Source organism: Oncorhynchus tshawytscha, linkage group LG30, assembly GCF_018296145.1.
Source record: "Oncorhynchus tshawytscha isolate Ot180627B linkage group LG30, Otsh_v2.0, whole genome shotgun sequence".
In the NCBI taxonomy this organism is placed as follows: domain Eukaryota; kingdom Metazoa; phylum Chordata; class Actinopteri; order Salmoniformes; family Salmonidae; genus Oncorhynchus; species Oncorhynchus tshawytscha.
Genome location: NC_056458.1, coordinates 1,693,825 through 1,716,168, shown reverse-complemented (window position 1 = coordinate 1,716,168; position 22,344 = coordinate 1,693,825). Strand labels below are relative to the sequence as shown.

Here is a 22,344-nt window from a genome sequence, read left to right as displayed (position 1 = left end):
CTAATGGAATTGTTATATGCCCTGTTTTAACCGTTTGTGCTATTCAATTATTAGGTTAAATCTGCAGCAGTGGACTTTGGTTGCTCCACAAGTGTAAAGGTATGGTGCCAACACTACTGCCAACATAACCAACCATTCTGCCAATCTAAGACAGTAAAAATGGCAATCGCTGCAGACTGTACAGTGTTGGTGTGACTGCTTTGCTGTACATCAGTGTTTCTCATCCTTTCCTGTGTGGGAACCACTTGATGAGCACAATGTTAACTCCAACCCTACCCTAACACCTGTTTCAAGTATTCAAGGGCATGGTGATTTGTTAATTAGTTGAAACAGGTGTGTATGTTAGTCTAGGGCTGGAACGAAGGTGTGCACACCCTCAAAGGCCCCTAAGAATGAATTGTCAGCAAGCAGCCCATTTTTACACACGTAGGCCACAGTAAACACACACACATGCACAAACACGCGCACATATACATGCATGCGCACATACACATACACATACACATACACATACACATACACATACACAAACACAAACACACACACACACCTAACCAGCTTTGTTTCAGTGTCCCTGCCTCCTTATCATCTGGTTACCCATCAACCACATAGCAAGCTCTTACCCATTAACACCAATACACACCACAGAACACAGTGCTACTGTAGGCTAATGGCTAACCCATAAATACTACTGCCTTTTATGAGGAGAAGAAACACACACACACACACACACACACACACACACACACCCTCTCAGTAAACATGGCCGATGTCCAGGCAACACCTAATCGGTTGGCCCTGATGTGTGATGTCATGGCTTAGGTGGGTCTGACCAACCTGCAATAAAATATATCAAGATAAGAGTGGACAACTCCTCACCCGAAAGCAAAGAGACAGAGATACACACACACACAGAGAGAACACACTGTGAGAAGCTTTCCTTTCTGGACACTAAGACAAGGGAGAGGTGAGCTGCTAAAGACTGAAGGAGACAAGAAGGAAAAAAGGACTGCATACAGGGGAGAAAGACAGTGTGAGGGGTTACAAGGTGAGAAATAGTAACAACCAAGAAGAGTGAGAGAGAAAGAAGGAAATAAGGCCGAAGTGAGAGTCTGAGAGATAGGGAAAGAGAAGAAAATCAATAAAGAGACTGAGAAAGGAGTGAAAGAGCCACAGCAGCAGAGTGAGTGACTGAGACCAAGAAAAGGAGAGTGAGAGAAAGAGGAGTGCCATCTTAATCCTAAGTGAGACTTAATTGTAGTGCGGTGCGATGGCGTCATTCGCTCTGGAGCTAGTGGGTGTGAGCCTGTCCGTGCTGGGCTGGATACTGAGCGTAGTGAGCTGTGCTCTGCCCATGTGGAGGGTCTCAGCCTTCATCGGAGCCAACATCGTCACAGCCCAGGTCTACTGGGAAGGTTTATGGATGAGCTGTGTGGTTCAGAGCACAGGCCAGATGCAGTGTAAGGTTTACGACTCCATGCTGGCCTTGCCCCAGGACCTGCAGGCTGCCAGAGCTCTCTCTGTGGCCACCATCATCCTGGGGGTCTTAGCTCTCCTCGTGGTGACCATCGGAGCCAAGTGTACCAACTGCATCGAGGAGGAGGGAGTGAAGGCCAAGGTGGTGTTGTCCGCCGGAGCTGCCTTTATCCTAGTTTCGCTGGTCCAGCTGGTGCCTGTGTCCTGGTCAGCCCACATCATCATCCTGGAGTTCTACAACCCTATCATCCCCTCGGCACAGAAGATGGAGATCGGGGCAGCGCTGTACCTGGGCTGGGCCGCGGCTGCATTGCTGCTGCTGGGGGGGGCTATCCTCTGCTGCAGCTGCCCTCCTCAGGAAGACAAACCAATGACAAGGTACTCAATCCCTCCCCAAAGCCGGATGGCGTATTCCGCTGCTCCAAGGTCCATGGCCCCCAGCTCCTACAACAGGAAAGACTATGTGTGAGAAAAGGGGGGGGGGTGTTCAACATGTCGGTTTATTTGTGGGTTTCTTGAGAATACAACGGAGTGTTTCCACAGTTTGTTTAAATATACCAGGACCATGGGCAAATTCTTTTACTCATCCTTGCCTTCATGGAAAGGGGGATGTATTGACCACAGGGCGGCTTAAGGTCACAAGAGCTCATTAATCAAGTTGACTCTTTTTCCTCTGAGACTGAAAAAAAGTCCACCAAAACAAGATGTATGTTGTTTTATACTTCTGTCTGGTTTACTATCAGTTGTCAGGCACTCAACATAACTGAGTGCTTTTTATTGGCAATGAGTCACATTCCCAGAGGAAGTAACTACAATAACTCCAGTTAATAATTTCTTATACAGTTTGTTATGACAACAATTATTACAAGATACAGTATATTATACTGTATCTTGACTACGCATGTCATTATATAATAGATATTCTGATGAAAAAAACGTCATGGCAAGTTGACCTACAGCTGAACTTACTGTTTATATCATATTTATCGGAACTTTTTTTTTGTTTGCTATTCTTCGTTGTAGTGGTTTGAATCACTCATTTCCAAATGTTACATGGAATATGTGAAACCTTTGGGTTTTGTACTGTTGTGAGAAGAAGAGGTAGGACGATGCAAAGCTTGTATTGTATTGTAAATAACTGTTGTGTATACCAAAGAGCAAGCACAGTTTGCAGAAAACTATTTCCTTCAGTGGATAAATAGGTTATGTGTCAGAGTCCAGTCAATCCAACAGACGTTCCAACCAAGCAAGATACGTGCAGTAGGACTAGGAAAATAGATAAATATATTTTATGATACATAAATACCAAAATATACTGTGCAGGGTTACTGGGGCTCAACCAAACAGTCTGGTCAACAGCCATAAACTATGAAGAACAACGAGCATTGACAGCAGAGACATTGTTGGGATGGGAGCAAATCTTCTCCCATAGAGTAACCCTGTTGTTTAAAAACGGCTCATAAAGAAGTTTGGAATTTGAATCTGTTTTTGTTGTTGAAATATGTTATCTTTTCACCATTCTCATAAAAATTCACAGCCAATCTGGGCTCTGTTTTATATTGTAAATTATTTTGAAATAGATAACATGTAAGTGTTACTTCTGTACTGTAAATGGTGGACCTCTGCCTGACAATATTGTGTTTTCAGTTTGATTAATAAATATCAGTGTACAGTTACAGCCAAATATATTGGTGTAACGGATGTGAAACGGCTAGCCTAGTTAGCGGTGCACGCTAAATAGCGTTTCAATCGGTGATGTCACTTGCTCTGAGACCTTGAAGTAGTAGTTCCCCTTGCTCTGCAAGGGCCGTGGCTTTTGTGGAGCGATGGGTAACGATGCTTCGTGGGTGACTGTTGTTGATGTGTGCAGACTGTCCCTGGTTCGCGCCCGGGTATGGGCGAGGGGACGGTCTAAAGTTATACTGTTACATTGGCACCCTTGCACGTTTCTTAAAAAATTCCCTACAAACTGTTGGTCTCCACACCTTGTTACTGGATTTTCAACATTGCAGAACTAATTATATTTTGGTAAACTTAAGGTTACAATTTTAAAGTAGAAAATAAAGACAAATGGCATTGATATAATTATTGTCACCCTGGAACTATTACTTGGTTTGCAAATCCTTTGGCGAAGATAACTGCCAACAAATGCTTTCTTTTAACCATCAATACTGTAATGGGTGTCGTCGTCTGATGAGGAAGTGTTCATGACTTTTATTTAAACTGAACACTAAAACAAAATAACAAAGTGCAAAACGAAACAGTCCTGTCAGGTGCAGAAAACACTAAACAGAAAATAACTACCAACATAACATAGGTGGGAAAAAGCTACCTAAGTATGGTTCCCAATCAGAGACAACGATAGTCAGCTGTCCCTGATTGAGAACCATACCCGGCCAAAACAAAGAAATACTAAACATAGAATAAGGAACATAGAATGCCCACCCCAAATCACACCCTGACCAAACCAAAATAGAGACATAAAAAGCTCTCTAAGGTCAGAGCGTGACAAATACGCTTGCTGCACCTTTCTACTGGCAATTTGTCCCACTCTTCAGCAGTAAACTGCTCTAATTCTTCTTTGTTTGAGGGGTGCCCTCCAGCAAATGCTGTTTTCCGCTCTCACCGTAGGTAACGGATGTGATTCAAGATCTGGACTCTTCACTGGCCACTGAAGGAGACACAAGAAAGCCTGATTGAACTTCTCAAAAATCCACCTAAACAAGTTAAATACTTGGGTAAATATTTTGTGGACCAATGAAACAAAATTAGAGCTCTTTGGCAATACAGATCAACACTGTGTTTACTGATGACCAAATGAAGCATTCAAAGAAAAGAACACCCTCCCTGCAGTCAAAGATGGTAGAGGTTTGATAGTGCTGTGGGGTTGCTTTTCTGCCTCTGGTACTGGGGGCCTTGAACGTGCGCAAGGCATCATGAAATCAGCAGATTATCATGTGTTTTGTAGTCAAATGCTTAACCCAGTGTCGACAAACTGGGTCTCCATTGAAGGTTGTGGGTCTTCCAGCAGGACAACAACCTAAAACACACATGAAAAAGCATCCAGGAATGTTTAAAGATGCAGTATGCAAAAATCGCTCTGCCATTTCCTGGTTGCTAAAATTCAAATAGTTTGCCTAATTTCAGTTTATGTGACAAAACAAGCAAGTATTTAACTGCTGTAAAATATAATTTCCAAAACCAAAAAGGTTGCATTTTCTGCAGTTTGAAGCTGGTGTACAAAACCGAAAGTGAGACGCAAAAAACAAACTTAAGAACGAGAAGCATAGAAATAGCACACATAGAACATTTGGTTGGGTTACCCAAAAAAGTTACATATTGCAACTTTAAGAGATGCTGGACTGGGCCCAGATTCCCAATAGCGTCTTAAGTCAAAATTCATCGTTACAACATTCGTAGGAGCACCGTTAAAGCTGTTTCCCAAAAACACGTAAATTAACGTTACACTTGAAAACGCTAGTAATCTAACGCCTGCCTCAGACCACTCGTAGAACAGCTAAGTGTGTTGTTAGATGATTTTTTTGCCCTCCTGCATCACTTTATACACAGAATATATCAGTTAAACATAGGATCACATGGTTTATCCATCTCTTTGTGACAGCCGATAACTTCAGTATAAAGTTTCCAATGTCTTTGCAATGGTTACAAAAAAGCGACATAAAAAGAAGCTTAAAATAAAAAGGGAGATGGCTGCATTAAAATGTAAATATAGTAGGCCATAGGCCTATTTCAATCATATGGAAATATATTTAATGTTCAATAGATGTAGTTATATTTTGCTACTAGTAGGCTACTGTCTGTAATTTGTCTCAATATATTTAATGATGTGCAGCCTAACCTGTGCAGTGATGTGCAAGATCTGTAATTGTGTAGAGATTTTGGGAGGGATAAGCATTATAATAAACCACCTCAATATTTGCAGCCATAGGTGGTAATATTTCTCTCTAGGAGCTGATCTGTCGTTAGTATTGTGAAATAATTACAATGTTAATGTAAGATTTGAATTGAGAATGCTGATCCGAGAGCAACATCCTCTTTCTTTCAATCCTATCAGTATCGACACATGCTCTAACGAAGCACTTAGCAACCGCTCTCTCTGCGCATGTTACATCAGTCAGGCCATTTGAGTGCATTATGTAATTCTATGGAGGACCAATCATAACCACATTGAAGAACCATTCTGGCTGCCTTATGTTGTGCTATCTGCAGTCTCTTCAGGTCACCAACACTTGCATTGCTCCAGACGAGGTAATTTGACTATGGAGAGCTTGTGAGATTTGTTCCAGAATTTGCTCTGGCAATCCTTCTTTAACATACAGGAGTTGCTGACCATTTTGTTGCAGAGTTGTGAAATGTGTGATGACCAAGATACAGTTGTCCAGCAGCACACCAAACAGCCTAGTCACTGAAACATATTCTATGGGAGTCCCGCCAAATGTCAGCTGTAAGGAGGGTGGTTTATTCATTCTGCTCTTCGCACATATTGCCTTGGTTTTCTTTGTATTTAGCACTAATTTGTTTGGGGTTATACAATTTGAAATAATTATCCTGTCAGCTTCAAGAGACTTTTTTAGCTGACCTCCAGAATTGCCTTTTACTAGACAGTGGTTTTGTCAGCAAACATGGTTTCCGTAGAATTGGAGAGGGAGGTACAGTGGGGAGAACAAGTATTTGATACACTGCCGATTTTGCAGGTTTTCCTACTTACAAAGCATGTAGAGGTCTGTAATTTTTATCATAGGTACACTTCAACTGTGAGAGACGGAATCTAAAACAAAAATCCAGAAAATCACATTGTATGATTTTTAAGTAATTAATTTGCATTTTATTGCATGACATAAGTATTTGATACATCAGAAAAGCAGAAAAGTTCTCCCCACTGTAATTTATATAAAGCAAGTATATACAGTGCCTTCATAAAATATTCATACCCCTTGACTTTTTCCACATTTTGTTGTGATACATAGTGGGATTAAAAGGATTTCATTGTCATTTTTTGTCAACGATGTATGCAAAATACTCTAATGTCCAAGTGGAAGAAAAATTAATACACATAAAAAATAAAAAATACATAAAAACAGTAATATATCTGTCACGAATCCCGCTTCCTGAGTCTGTGTTTGCCTGTGTTTCTGTCCTGGAGTGTGTTTCCGGTGTCCTGGAACGCACCCTGTCTGGTTGCCGGGCGAATTAGCTTGTTGGGAGATCATGTTCACCCGCACCTGTATCCCATCAGTAATCTGCACACCTGTCCTGATCATCACCTCTCCCCTTCAAAAGCTCTCACCTGACATCCATTCCCTGCCGGATCGTTAGCCATGAACAGTATGTTGTGCCCACGAACCAGCCTCCAGTTTATAGAGTTTGTTTTATTGTTTTGTATGTCTTGCTTGCCTTTAACTTACCGCCGTTTGTTTTGTCTACAGCCATTCACCCGGAACCCATACCCCATCCATGTCTGCTCGTCGCCAGTGTTGTTATCCATTGGATCTGCCTATCCACTCCCATCAACCCACCTCCGCTGCCCGCTCCTCCACCCGGAACTATCTACCTCCACGTTCTCATTAATTAATAAATACTCACCATCTTCTTACTCACCTTGTCCTGGTCTGCTTCTGGGTCCAATTCTGGTAAACCCTGACAATATCTTTATTATATAAGTATTCAACCTCCTGAGTCAATGCATGTTAGAATCACCTTTGGCAGCAATTATATATATTATAGCTCGGAGTCTTTCTGGGTAAATCTCTAAGAACTTTCCACACCTGGATTGTACAATATTTGCCCATTATTCTTTTCAAAATTCTTCAAGCTCTGTCAAATTGGTTGTTGATCATTGCAAGACAACTGTTTTCAGGTCTAGCCATAGATTTCCAAGCACATTTAAGTCAAAACTGTAACATTGCCACTCAGGAACATTCACCGTCTTCTTAGTAAGCAACGTCAGTGTTTTTTAAGTTGTGTATTTTAGGTTATTGTTCTGCTGAAAGGTGAATTCATCTCCCAGTGTCTGGTGGAAAGCAGACTGAACCAGGTTTGCCTGGTTCCTTTTAATTTTTATCCTGAAAACCTCCACAGTCCCTAGCAATTACAAGCATACCCATAATATGATGCAGACACTACTATCCTTGTAAATATGGAGAGTGGTGCTCAGTAATGAGTTGTATTGGATTTGCGTTACACATAACACTTTGTATTCAGGACGAAAAGTTATTTGCTTTCCCAAATGCTTTCCCAAATTCTTGTTGGAAACACGACGCATGTATGGCAATTTATTCTGTACAGCTTCCTTCTTTTCATGCTGTCAATTAGGTTAGTATTGTGGAGAAACTACAACGTTGTTGATCCACCCTCAGTTTTCTATCACAGCCATTCAACTCTGTAACTGTTTTAAAGTCACCATTGGCCTCATGGTGAAATCCCTGAGCGGTTTCCTTCTTCTCCGGCAAATGAGTTAGGAAGGACACCTGTGTCTTTGTAGTGACTGGGTGTATTGATACACCATCCAAAGTGTAATTATTAACTTCACCATGCTCAAAGGGATATTCAATGTCTGCTTTTTTACTGACAGTTGTGGCTGCTTTCTGTGATGTATTGTTGTCTCCACCTACTTGCCCTTTGTGCTGCTGTCTGTGCTCAATAATGATGGTACCATGTTTTTTGCTGCTACCATGTTGTGTTGCTACCATGTCTTTGTTATGTTGTGTTGCTGCCTTGCTATGTTGTTGCCTTAGGTCTCTCTTTATGTAGCGTTGTGTTGTCTCTCTTGTCGTGATGTGTGTTTTGCCCTATATTTATATTTTATTTACTTATTCATTTTTAATCCCAGCCCCCATCCCCGCAGGAAGCCTTTTACAATTTGATTTGATTTGATTTGAAATTATTGGTCACTGTGTGTAGGCCAGTGACAGAAAATGTCAATTAAAACATTTTTAATTCAGGCTGTAACACCAAAACATTTGGAAAAAGTCAAGGGCTGTGAATACTTTGTGTAAGAGGTCTTTGGCCACTACATTGTGAAACACCACAGTATACAGAATGAGGATCAGAATAGGCACCATTTGTGAATGTACATTTGCTTGCTGTTGACAAGATAGGGCCGTAAAACCATCTAAATGAGGTGTTATCAAATCCATATTCACACAATTTCATCAACAGCATATCATGATTATCAAAGTCAAAAGCAGCAATAAAATCAAGAAGAAGTTTACCTTGGTCAAGTGACCTGCCATTGATCTTTTTTAAATCAGCCAGAGCTGTTGCAGCCATATGATCCTTACGGTATGCATGCTGGTAGGCTGTGATACTTTTATTCTGTTCTATATATTCCCATATATGGTTTCTGACAATTGCTCACAAAATCTTACTAAATGAATTGTTCTACTGTTTGATATTATAAAAGGTCATTTTCTTTTGGAAATGGGCACAATTTTGCATGCCTCCACTCATTAGGAAACTTTCCTTGGGTTAATGGGAGGTTAACAATATGGCTAATTGGAACTGCAATATACAGTAGGGCACTGCTAGTCAAAATTGTTTGTTGTCAATGAGATTGAGCCCAGGTGACCTCAGGTAATCAAATTAATGCTTTGAGCACTTCATCAGCTGATATCTGTGGTAATGTGAAACTGAAAGCTATTGATGCCATGATTAGGTCAATAGAATAAACAATCATATCAAATCAGATCACATTTTATTTGTCACATGCGCCGAAAAACAACAGGTGTAGTAGACCTTACCTTGAAATGATTACTTACAAGCCCCTAACCAACAATGGAGTTCAAGAAATAGAGTCAAGAAAATATTTATTAAATTAACAAAAGTTTTTAAAAAAGTAAAAAAGTAACACAATAAAATAACAATTACAAGGCTATATACAGGGGTTACCGGTACCAAGTCAATGTAAAGATTAGTTGAGGTAATTTGTACATGTAGGTAGGGGTAAAGTCACTATGCATAGATAATAAACAGCGAGTAGCAAGTTTAAAAACAAAGGAGGGGGGGGGGGTCAATGTAAATCGTCTGGGTGGCCATTTGATGATTTTTTCAGCAGTTTTATGGCATGGGGGTAGAAGCTGTAAAGGAGCCTTTTGGACATAGACTTGGTGCTCCTGTAGCGCTTGCTGTGTGGAAGCAGAGAGAACAGTCTATGACTTGGGTGACTGGAGTATTTGACAATTTTTTGAGCCTTCCTCTGACACGCCTAGTATACAGGTCCTGTATGGCAGGAAGCTTGGCCCCAGTGATGTACTGGGCCGTATGCACTACCCTAGCTCCTTACGGTTGTAGCTCCTTACGGTTGTAGCCCCTTACGGTCGGATTCGGATGCCGAGCAGTTGCCATACAGGCGGTGATGCAACCAGTCAGGATTTTCTCGATTGGTGCAACTGTAGAACTTTTTGAGGATCTGAGGACACATGCCAAATCTTTTCAGTCTCCTGAGGGGGAATAGGTTTTGTCGCGGCCTCTCAACGACTGTCTTGCTGTGCTTGGACCATGTTAGTATGTTGGTGATGTGGACTAACTCATGCATGTTTCAGTGTTATTTGCCTCGAGGCGAGCAAGGAAGTAGTTTAGCTCATCCGGTAGGCTTGTGTCACCTGGCAGCTCTCGGCTGAGCTTCCCTTTGTAGTCTAATGGTTTGCAGGCCCTGCCACATCCAACGAGATTCAGAGCCGGTGTAGTACAACTCGATCTTAGTCCTGTATTGATGCTTTGCCTGTTTGATGGTTCGTCGGAGGGCATGGCGGGATTTCTTATAAGCTTCCGGGTTAGAGTCACATTCCTTAACCTCTCTGGGATATGTGGGACGCTAGCGCACGCCAAATTTAAATAAATGAATATAAAAATCAAACGTTCATTAAATCACACATGCAAGATAGTAAATTAAAGCTACACCTGTTGTGAATCCTGCCAACATGTCAGATTTCATAAAAGCTTTTCGGCGAAAGCAAACGATGCTATTATCTGAGGATAGCACCATAGTAAACAAAGAGAGAAAGCATATTTCAACCCTGCAGGCGCGACACAAAAGGCAGAAATAAAAATATAATTCATGCCTTTGATGAGCTTCTTTTGTTGGCACTCCAATATGTCCCATAAACATCACAAATGGTCCTTTTGTTCAATTAATTCCGTCGATATATATCCAAAATGTCCATTTATTTGGCGTGTTTGATCCAGAAAAACACCGGTTCCAACTTGCTCAACGTGACTACAAAATTCTCAAAAGTTACCCATAAACTTTGCCAAAACATTTCAAACTACTTTTGTAATACAACTTGAGGTATTTTTTTACGTAAATAATCAATAAAATTGAAGTGGGGATGATCTGTGTTCAATACAGGAAGAAAAACAAACTGAAGCATGCTTTCTGGTCACGCGCCTCTATCTAACAGTACACTTCAAGTGACCCTCGTTCAAGATGGCCGTACTTCTTCATTACACAAAGGAATAACCTCAACCAATTTCTAAAGAATGTTGACATCCAGTGGAAGCGATAGGAACTGCAAGAAGGTCCTTTAGAAATTTGGATTCCCAATGAAAACTCATTGAAAAGAGAGTGACCCCCCCAAAAAAACAATCTGAATGGTTTGTCCTCTGGGTTTCGCCTGCTATATAAGTTCTGTTATACTCACAGACATGATTCAAACAGTTTTAGAAACTTCAGGATCTGCATGTACGGTGACTGTGGGGACGACGTCGTTGATGCACTTTTTGATGAAGCCAATGACAGATGTGGTGCACTCCTCAATGCCATTGGAGGAATCCCAGAACATAATCCAGTCTGTGCTAGCAAAACAGTCCTGTAGCTTAGCATCTGCTTCATCTGACCACTTTTGTATTGATCTAGTCACTAGTTTGTCCAGCTTTAATTTTTGCTTGTAATCAGGAATCAGGAGGATGGAATTATGGTCAGATCTTCCAAACGGAGGGTGAGGGAGAGTGTGTTATGCATCTCTGTGTGTGGAGTATACGATGCTGATAGAAATTTGGTAAAACTGATTTAAGTTTCCTGCATTGAAGTCCCCGGCTACTAGGAGCATTGCCTCTGGGTGAGCATTTTCTTGTTTGCTTATGGCAGAATACAGCTCATTCAATGCTATCTTAGTACCAGCCTCTGACTGGTAGTATGTAACCAGCTACAAAGAATATAGATGTAAACTCTCTCTGTAGGTAATGTGGTCTTATCATGAGCTTATCATGACAAACTCTACCTCAGGCGAGCAATAGCTTGAGACTTACTTAGATATCGTGCACCAGCTGTTGTTTACAAACATACATAGACCGCCGCCCCTTGTCTTACCAGATGCCGCTGTTCTATCCTGCCGGTACATCGTATAACCAGCCAGCTGTATGTTGATATTGTCGTCTTTCAGCCAAGACTCTGTGAAGCATAAGATGTTACAGTTTTTAATGTCCCGTTGGTAGTTTAATCTTCCCAATAACTCGTCCATTTTATTGTCCAAAGATTGCATTTTTGCTTGCAGAATTGAGGGAAGTGGGGGTTTATTTGATTGTCTCCGACTTCTCAGCAGACAGCCCACTCTCCAGCCTCTCTTTCTCCACCTCCTCTTCACGCAGATCACGGTGCTCATGGCCTGTTCCCGAGCTGAGCTGTTTATCCTCTGCCACAGGCTCATCAGAGTTGTGATAGAAGAAAAAGGATTCTGCTAGTCCGTGGTGAGTAATCTCAATCCAGATGTCTAGAAGTTATTTTCGGTCATAGGAAATGGTAGCGGCAACATTATGTACAAAAATAGTCAAAAAAATAAGTTACAAACAACGCAGTTAAATGAATCAAAAAACACAATAGGTTGGGGGCAGGTAGAACGTCTGCCTTCTGCTCCGGCTCCATCGTACTTATAGTTTTGATGTCTTCAATATTATTCTACAATGTAGAACATTTTAAAAATAAAGAAAAATCCATGAATGAGTACATGTGTACAAACTTTGACTGGTACTGTATATATAATTTGGCTCTACGTAGTTTTACGTATAGGTCTATTGTAAATGTGTATTATTGTTGCGTCAGCATCCTTTTTTTGCAAAAAGACATACAAGTACAAATATAACTTTAAGCTACATATTATTTTGACAGAGGTAGTGAACCATCCATTGATCAGCACAGCAATTGATTAAACAGGACCACGTTTGAAACACAAGTGGTTCTGAGCTTATGTCATTATTACACAGGTAAGCTAACAGTTACAGAAATCAGGAATGCAGATAGGCTGTATCTATCTGAGCTTCTGTGTCCAACACCTGTTGTTATGTTGGGCACCTACTGACCAAAAAATTATGTTTTTATTATTTATTATTTTTTCAATGACATGTATTGCTAAAACAAAGGTTTAAGGAAATACAGGCATGCACCACATCACTACAAGACAAAACAGCTCAATCAAGCCTGATGGTCTTGTAAGTATAAAATGCTTGCTTTCATTTCATTAAACAGCATGCAATGGTAGAGTAATGAGATAATGTCTTACTGAGGTGTGTGAAAAATGCAATGCTTTACCTTGTGTAGATCACATTATTGTGGAAGCACCTCTAAGAGTTTGCATTAGTCTGTTTGAGAAGGTTTGAATCCTAAGAAACCTGCCTACACATAGTTTGAAGTACAATACCAACATAGTTACTATAGTAGGTCAAAACTGTGTGCTGGAAAACTTTGGTAGAGCCTGGGTAGAATATTGGCATTGTGGTGCTTATGTGAATTTAATTTATTTTTTCGGTTTCAGACCAACGCCAACTTCTCACTTCAAATTTAGTTTTTGTTTTTAATAATAGAGCCCAAAGGTACATATTTTTACTGCAAAATATCACACATGATGAAGTTTGGTTGCCAAACCTTTTTCTGGAGGATTAAGTGGTGGCATTAACCATTTCCGTTAGATTTACACTATCATTGAATCTGGCAAGTCTGGATTTGTTGCCCTCATTCTTGTGTTTCCAGTTAATATTACAATCTTTGAGAATATATCACTTTTTGTTTTCATCAGTAGCATGGTCAATACTGTCACATATAACATCCAGGTAAGATACATTTGAAAATGTACACACATCCAACTCATTTTGGTGGTTGAAATGGTAAGTTGAACTCTAGTTGTAGTATTTCTATATCATGGGCATTAATATAGAGTTGGTTCCCCCTTTGCCGCTATCACAACCTCCACTCTTCTGGGAAGACTTTCTACTAGATGTTGGAACATTGCTGCGGGGAATTGCTTCCATTCAGCCACAAGAGCATTAGCGAGGTCGGGCACTGATGTTGGGCGATTGCGTCGGCATTCCAATTCATCCCAAAGGTTTTGAGGTCAGGGCTCTGTGCAGTCCAGTCAAGTTCTTCCACACTAATCTCAACAAACCATTCTGTATGGACCTTGCTTTGAGCATGGGAAAATTGTCATGCTGAAACAAGAAAGGGCCTTCCCCAAACTGTTGCCACAAAGTTGTACATAATCGTCTAGAATGTAATTGTATGCTGTAGCATTAAGATGTCCCTTCACTTGAACTAAGGGGCCTAGCCCGAACCATGAAAGACAGCCCCAGACTATTGTACTTCCTCCATCAAATGTCACAGTTGGCATTGTGGCAGGTAGCGTTCTCCTGGCATCCGCCAAACCCAGATACGTCTGTCGGACTGCCAGATGGTGAACGTGATTCATCACTCCAGAGAACACATTTCCACTGCTCCAGAGTCCAATGGTGGGGAGCTTTACACCACTCCAGCCGACACTTGGCATTGCGCATGGTGATTGTAGGCTTATGTGCTGCTTCTCGGCCATGGAAACCAATTTCATGAAGCTCCCAACTAACATTTTTCGTGCTGACGTTGCTTCCAGAGGCAGTTTGGAACTAGATAGTGAGTGTTGCAACCGAGGACAGATGATTGTAATGCACTACAAACTTCAGCACTCCCATTCTGTGAGCTTGTGTGGTCTACCATTTCCCTGATAAGCCGATGTTGCTCCTAGACATTTCCACTTCACAATAACAGCACTTATAGTTGACAGGGGCAGCTCTAGCAGGGCAGAAATTTGACGAACTGACTTGTTGGAAAGGTGGCATGCTATGACGGTGCCACATTGAAAGTCACTGAGCTCTTCAGTTCTTCAGTTCTTCAGCCTCTTCCATTCTTTTGCCAATGCTTGTCTATGGAGATTGCATGGCTGTGTGCTCGATTTGATACACCTATCAGCAACGGGTGTGGCTGAAATAGCCCTATACCCTAAATTGAATGGGTGTCCACATAGTTTTGTGTATATATAGAGTATATTGCTGCACCACCGCCTCGTCTGTTCCTGTCCTTTCTAATCATAGTATGACCACTGATGCTGACCTGTCCATCAGTAGTAGAATGGTCCAGATGGGTTCCCGTGATTGCTAGAACAGGCACGTTGTTTTTATGCACCAAGTCATAGACTTCATGGATCTTTTTAGGGATACTACACACATTTATATGGGTGATATGGGGACCTTTCTTTGATAATTGCAAATCGACAGAATAGGACATTTTTGTAGAGGTAGCCACTGTGTTTTTAGTGGAACACTGGATTCGGGACTCATGGTGAACAGGGTGTGAACCATGAGTGAGTCATTTTTGTGTATCTGAACACCTGGCCCTTTGTTCTCTCATGACAGGATAGAGTACTTTCCGTCTCTTTTATGTTGTGAGGAAAGTTAGTTAATCCTTTTAATTATCTGCCTCTGCTTTTGGCCATTTTCCTCTGTTTGAAATGTTCAAAGAAGGCAATGAGGTCTGCCTCTGAAGGATTTCCCCATTCCATTCCATGCACCCTGGAGAAGGTGATTTTCTCCACCACATCAGAGGGCAGTTTCAGCTTTTCAGTCATAAACTCCTTCCCACTATTCTCTGGTTTGATATTGTCTGTTTCAGAAATCCCCCCCCCCAAATTAGAATGTCTCTCATTCCCCAAGATTGTATATCAAGCAGTGACTCCTTCAGCATTCTGTTCTCCCGATGAATTGTCTCAACAGCATTCCGCACGGTATGTACAGTACCTTTCAAAGATGTATTCTCCTTCTTCAGTTTGTCTATTTCCTTTTGGCTGAACTCTAAGCTGGCTGTCAGTTCTGCGATGCTCTGCTGGATTGTCTGGAGCATCTCCAGTCTCTCCAGGTTTTTGTGGATAGACTTCAGCACATCCCTGGTACCGTTCACTGCCTCCAAGGTGAAAGACTCTCCTTCGCTGGTGATGTGGTGTGAAGAAGGCCAGGCCCGTGACTTCTTTGCCAGCGGGCGTATGACGGAGTTAGCGCGGATGCTGCCTTCGACATGTTTCATATCCGACAGGGCCTAGGAGTGGTGGTCTTTAAAGCTTTCTAGCTCCTGGATGGACTCTGGCGCTTCCAGTTTTTGCTTAAAATATTCACTACTACACAGTGTATCCTTGTGGATGGCAATATATGCTCATACTGTAGATATATGGGTTGTTTACATTTGTAGTGTTTGTAAACATTGAAATTAAACCATACTGCTTTGTTTTGTTTTGGGGGTTATAATGGGGATGATCAGTAGTTCTATGATCATGAGGCATCTAGTATGATATTCTCCAAGAATCAATGGGATTACATTATATCCAAAAGGTACATGTCCACAAAGTCTTTGCACCAATCACAGATTGTGGCTTTAGAATACAAAACACAATATCAAAGGTAGGGTCCAATTTAACTACATTGTTTGCCGAAAAAATATATAAGCGCTAAGGTTAAAAGAGTATAGGAACATTGTTTCCAGAGAAAAGTGATATTCTGTATTCTTGGTATCTGGAAGTGTGACTTGTCAGATTCAATGAAACTCTCATGTTCTATGACTAAGTTCAATTCTACTTCCTGTCACTCATATTCAAATTCTACATCCTGTGGGGTGTAGCCAATTTAATTTCAACACATGAGTGACCTCAACCCTGACTGAGTGGGTGTGTTTGAGCGGATCACTTTTGTCAAGACGTCATTGGTCACCGCCTTTCAAAGTGTCTTGCATTATGGGGATAAAAATTGACTTGCATACCGACTACATGAACTTTTTTTTAAATCATGGAGTTTTTTTATGAAGTCGCCTTCAAGTCGCTGCAGTTCCTTCTCACCAACTGCACCATGCCGTCATCACAATGTGTCAGTCAATCATTAGGGTGTTTTTGTTTGACCCACGCCAACGTTGCCAAATACGTAACTGAAACAGGAACCAACTTTGTGGCGATTGTAAAGCTACAGGTGATACAAATTAAACTGATATTTGAGACCTCTCTCTAACCAATTAATTGTACACAGGTTATGTTTTCAGTTTGTGAGTGTGTGATATGGTGTTCTAGAAAAAATGTATGAAGACATTAATAAAGACAAATGTTTATAAACAATAGTGTAGTGTGGCCCAGCCCCCAAAATGACTCTTTACACTATATCCTTTGTGATGTATTTGCAATGCTGCATTATTTCATTAAATGTGGCCATCTTGGGTTGCTGGACCACAAACAGCATAACTGTTGTGTGTCCCCAAGTTTGTCTGTACAACTGCTTTTGTCAGCTGAACAGTGCTTCACGGACAACTAAGGCCAAAGCAGCAAACTAAGCTAACATATGTCATTTTTTAAAGATTTTCATATCCAGGATCATTTAACTATTTGATTTTGAAAAAAAGGGTAGATAAAATATTGAATTTGGCCTTTACTACGATAGCCCATATAAACGCTCAGGAAATGTTAACGTTTTTTTAAACATATTTTTCAACCCCTTTTTTGTTGGCACAAAACTACCTCCATACTTCCATACATTTTGAAAACCGATACCAGGTTACCTTCAGACAAGTCCTGTGACACCTGTGAGGGTCGTAGAGAAAAACAGAGAACACCATCGTGACCATAAAGGGGTCATATTAGTTTGTAACCCAAACCGGTTCTGACGCTGCAGACAGAAATTGGCACATCAGCAGTACTGACTTCAGACAAGTCTTTCGGATGCTACAGACATTTTCGTGAGAAGACCGGTTTTCAGTATGTCTCCATGGTCTGACAAACACTGCTTTAGCTCGGCCACCAGATATCTCTAGCTTAAAATGACAGATTTTGTTGGGGATTTGTTTCATTATGTTACTTAGATTGATGCACGGGTGCATCAATAGACTCTTAAGGATTTAAAGGTGACTGAATATTAGTTATACTTATGACGGCAACAACTGAAAGTGTGGGTGACATTTTTTATGGTATTTCTAACCTGGCATTGGGTATACATGGATGATCCCTGGCCGTGTAATGTGAGTGTGTATCTAATAGATACTGAGATGTGGAAAAGGAAGGGGGATACCTAGTCAGTTGTACAACTAAATGCATTCCACTGAAATGTGTCTTCTGCATTTAACCCAACCCCTCTGAATCATAGAGGTGGGGGAGTTAGTATGCTAAGGGTGTCTATGCTCTTTGTCTCTCTCTTTCTCTCACTGTTTACTCAGAAAACAGTTGTGCAGGTTTTCAGGGATCTGGGAATATTTGCACACACAATTGCTCTGTTACAGGAACAGACACAGAAACCTGCTGGCTGTGGAAAGCCAAGTCGCCATATGGCACCAGGAAGTAGGCTAACATAATAAAGTGACACCAATTCTGACAGGAACGTTAACCTTTTCCTTATTGTCTTTTATTAATACATTCTAATTGGAATACAAACTAAGGAAGAATTATACAAACTATGGAATAATTACCATTAGAGTCAAGGGACCAAGAGACCGCTGTCAGAAATCACAATCATAAAATGTAATTGTGTACTTTGCTATAGGTCTAGGGGGATCACAATGTAAGGCTTATTACTCTGTGTGTGCGTGCGTGCATGTTTGTGTGAGCGTGGCTATGACTGAGTGTATCTGCCTGCCTGTGTATTTGTGTGTGTATTTGTGTGTGTGTGTGTGTGTGTGTTTGTTTGTTTGTTTGTTTGTTTCCATGCAAATAAGTAGCCACAGGCCAACCCAATTGACTGGCTGCCTAATGTTTGTCGCCAAACCAACATAACTGGTTTCCCCTCCTCCATGCTTTTTTTTGTGTGAAATACACCTGTATTCAAACCATGATATGACACTTCCTGACTTGTTCCACCAATTTGGTGCCTTTTGAGACAAACAAAATTGTAATAAGAAATTATTTTACTTCATTTGAACATGTTTAACTTCATAAAAATATGTTTTCTCATCTTAAAAATGTTTCAATTACTTTACTATATTAAGTGCCAAATAAAGTAACATGATTGATCGTGCCAAGGTTGATGATTCCATTCTAAATCAGCAATAAATCCCTCTTTGACAGGGAGAATGGAATCTTGTTCTGTGCACCAGGAAGTGGCAATTTAATGCAAGCCTCACAAACAAAATGTAATTTGTTCAAACATTTCAAGCCTGTATATCTCTGAGTAACAGGGTAACAGGGTTGACGTGTTACTGTATGCATGACCCACTCAGTTTTTATCCACACTATGATTTTACTTTCAGATGTTGAATGTTTCTTTTGAATTTGTATTTATTTAAATGAATAGTTTCACCATATTAAAATGAGAGTTCATTTCACATAAAAGGGTTGATCTTAAAATGAGTGACAGACTTAAATGAATCGCTAATCACATGAAATAAATTATAATCTTCACAAATGACTATGTCAAAGCCACAAAATAACTAGTGCTTCACAATGATGGTAAAAACTTGGATAAAGTGTGCGGTTAACTGCGTTAAAATATTCCTAGAAGTCACAGAGGGTGCAAGGAGGGACATGTCAAATGCAGAATTTTGGCACTTTAGCAAGTCTTTATTCATGTTAAAAAGGCACTCATTACGCAAAAGGAACTCATTTCGTGGAACGACCCACCTATACCAGCCTGTACCTCAAATATACAGTGTAAATCCAGTCAGAAGACATGATTCAGCATACTTTTCCCCAACATTTAGAGGGCATTATTTCTTCTGAATGGTATGAAAAAAGAGAGCAGGCAAGGCCAGGGTAATTGTCATTGTCCTTATGTTCCTGTAAGGAACAGTCAAATTACAGGTGAAACCCTCCCCTCTAGCTGCCTCCTCCCTCCCTCCCTCCCTCACTTCTCTTCTCTCATCTCTCCTGCTTCTCCTCCCTCCTCCACCTCCTCCATCCATCCACTTCTCTCAGTAGCCTCTATGGGCAGGTCATTGTTTTGGGAAGAGCTTGAAGACACCTGTTCTACCATACTGAGACATCATCACCAGGTGACTGCTCCCTTCCTTCTCTCCTGCCTACCCTGGGGTATAAAGGATCTCTGATTATGTGGCAGCATCACTTAGCTACATCACACCCCCACACACAGAGTGAGAAAGAGAGAGCGAGAGAGCGAGAGAGGAGTACAAGGAAGAACACTGAACACAAAGAACCACAAAGAAGCTCCAGATTTGGAACAGAATCTTCTGTCTTTGATTAGAATCTCAGCTTGACTGAATCCTCTGTTAGTTCTAGAATTTGTGCGCTGGATTCTGGAAGTTGAGAATCTCAGCAGGTTCGAAGAACTTCTTAGTTAAGTCACTTCCTCGTTCCTCCAGGAAGGGCAGGTGTTGGAGAGAGCCAGTCCAGGGAGCCAGCATGTCGATGGGCATGGAGATTGTGGGGATTGCCCTGGGCGTCATAGGATTCATCCTGGGCATCGTGGTCTGTGCTTTGCCCTTGTGGAAGGTGACAGCCTATATCGGAGCCAACATTATCACATCCCAGACCATATGGGAGGGCCTGTGGATGAACTGTGTAATCCAGAGTACGGGACAGATGCAGTGTAAGGTCTACGACTCCCTCCTGGCCTTGCCCCAGGACCTGCAGGCCGCCAGAGCCATGACAATCATCGCAATCATCCTGGGGATTCTAGGGGTGATGGTCTCCATCGTCGGAGCCAAGTGCACCAACTGCATCGATGATGAACCCTCCAAAGCTAAAGTCATGATCATCTCCGGAATTTTCTTCATCCTGGCCGGGATCCTAGTTCTCATCCCTGTCTCCTGGTCGGCCAGCACCATCATCCAAGACTTCTACAGCCCCCTTCTGATCAACGCACAGAAGAGGGAGCTGGGGGCCTCTCTCTACATTGGCTGGGGGGCTGCAGCCCTGCTACTGATCGGAGGGGCCATGCTGTGCAGCTCCTGCCCCCCCAGGGAGGAGAAGAGGTACAAGCCCCCCGGCATGGCCTACTCCGCCCCTCACAGCGGGTGCGCAGCGGGATACGTCAGGAAGGACTACGTCTGAGAGAGATTTCTTCACCTGCCTGATTGAATGGAAGGCAGAAAAAATGAAGGAAAAGAAGAGAGGTATCGCTATCCTGAACATTAGCGTGTTTGTTTGCTGTCTGACACAAAAACTATGAGAGGAATCTCCTAGAAAGACTCCAACATGAAGAAATGTGTGCTTTAATGTTACTTCTTGGCTTTTCCTCCCCTGCGTATTTCTATTTAGTTTCGTTGTTCAGCTTTATAGTGTGCAGGCTTTGGTGACGTATGGTAGAGGCTGTCAAGACCTAGATACTGTACATATAATCCCAAATGGCTAGGTTGACAACTGTTAATTATTTCACAACAGTTTCAATTATAGTTTTTATTCATTCATTTCAAACTTGAGATGACAAACCAACGCCCTTTTGTTTCAGCACCGTATTGTAAATTTAAACTTGAAGGGTCTTGGTTTTCAAGTACTTGAGAAAAAAATCTATAGTTGCACAGTACGTGGGCTCATATTTGTAGTGCAGTACTGAGGGCCTTATTGTGTCCGTAGTATGCTATTGGCAAGGTAGGATTTTATTACACTGAAACTTTTGGTTAAAATGTTGCACTGTGTATCACTGACACAGAGGAGTAACTAGCTCTCTCTGTTTTTACATGGATTTGATCATGAGATTCAGTTTGTGTGTGTGTGTGTGTGTGTGTGTGTGTGTGTCTTTTGAATGTATTTGACTATGACAGATTGTGCTAGGTCCATGATACAGCCTCAGGTCACATTATCATAGATGTCTTCCTCTTCACAGTTTCACTGTATTTAGGTCAATGTGTGTATATGTTTGGTGTAATAAGATTTTTTTTTGTACAAACAGTCATATATTACATAGCTTTTTTAATATCATGCATGCTTTGTGTTCAGATTTTTTTTCTCTGAAATATTATGATACTGTGTTTGTACTGTCACTTGTAAAGGAAGAAGACTATTCCATTTGTATAGTTGTGCAGTGTGTAAAACCATGATTCTAATAGGAGGGACAGTAAACCAGGATCATTATATGTAGTGATGAGATAGCCTTGAAAACGTGAATTTTGTCTTTGTGTCATAAGCAATCCTTGGTTCCTGCCAGTGCTGGGTAAAGATATGAGGGAGTCATGACCCTTTCCTTAGGACCATCTGGCGTAACGCCCAGAATATGTTCTATGAATTAAGATAGGAGATGGCGCCAGTCATATGCTGGAATCAATCCGATGAATCATGTTTATGTTGGTTTTTATGTGGCCGCATATAAGTCACTATGTATAGAGCTCACTTCAGACTGGTAATTTCTGCACCCAACTGACTGACCTCTCCAGCTTGCTGACAATAAAGAGTGATTCATGTAATATTGACTTCAAGTGTATCGCGTAAGACCCAAATGCAGTCAGTGTCGAAGTAACAAAAGTTTATTACTAGTACAAGGGCAGGCAAAACGACAGGTCAAGGGCAGGCAGAGGTCAGCAATCCAGATAGGGTGCAAAAGGTCCAGAACAGCAGGCAGTCTCAGAGTCAGTGTAGGCAGGGGTCAATAATCCTGTGTCGTGTGGCAAGGTACAGAACGGCAGGCAGGCTCAGGGTCAGGGTAGGC

At 41.4% G+C, this 22,344-nt stretch overlaps 1 protein-coding gene across 1 annotated transcript; it reads left to right on the top strand.

Moving 5' to 3' along the window:
- The first annotated feature begins 874 nt into the window (after positions 1 to 874).
- LOC112229022 (claudin-4-like) lies at positions 875 to 22,102 on the top strand. Its single transcript, XM_024394896.2, has 2 exons — positions 875 to 1,758; positions 20,102 to 22,102. Exons 1-2 carry the CDS (start codon positions 1,271 to 1,273, stop codon positions 20,751 to 20,753), a joined length of 1,140 nt encoding a protein of 379 aa, XP_024250664.2. The 5' UTR covers positions 875 to 1,270; the 3' UTR covers positions 20,754 to 22,102.
- The last annotated feature ends 242 nt before the right edge of the window (positions 22,103 to 22,344 follow it).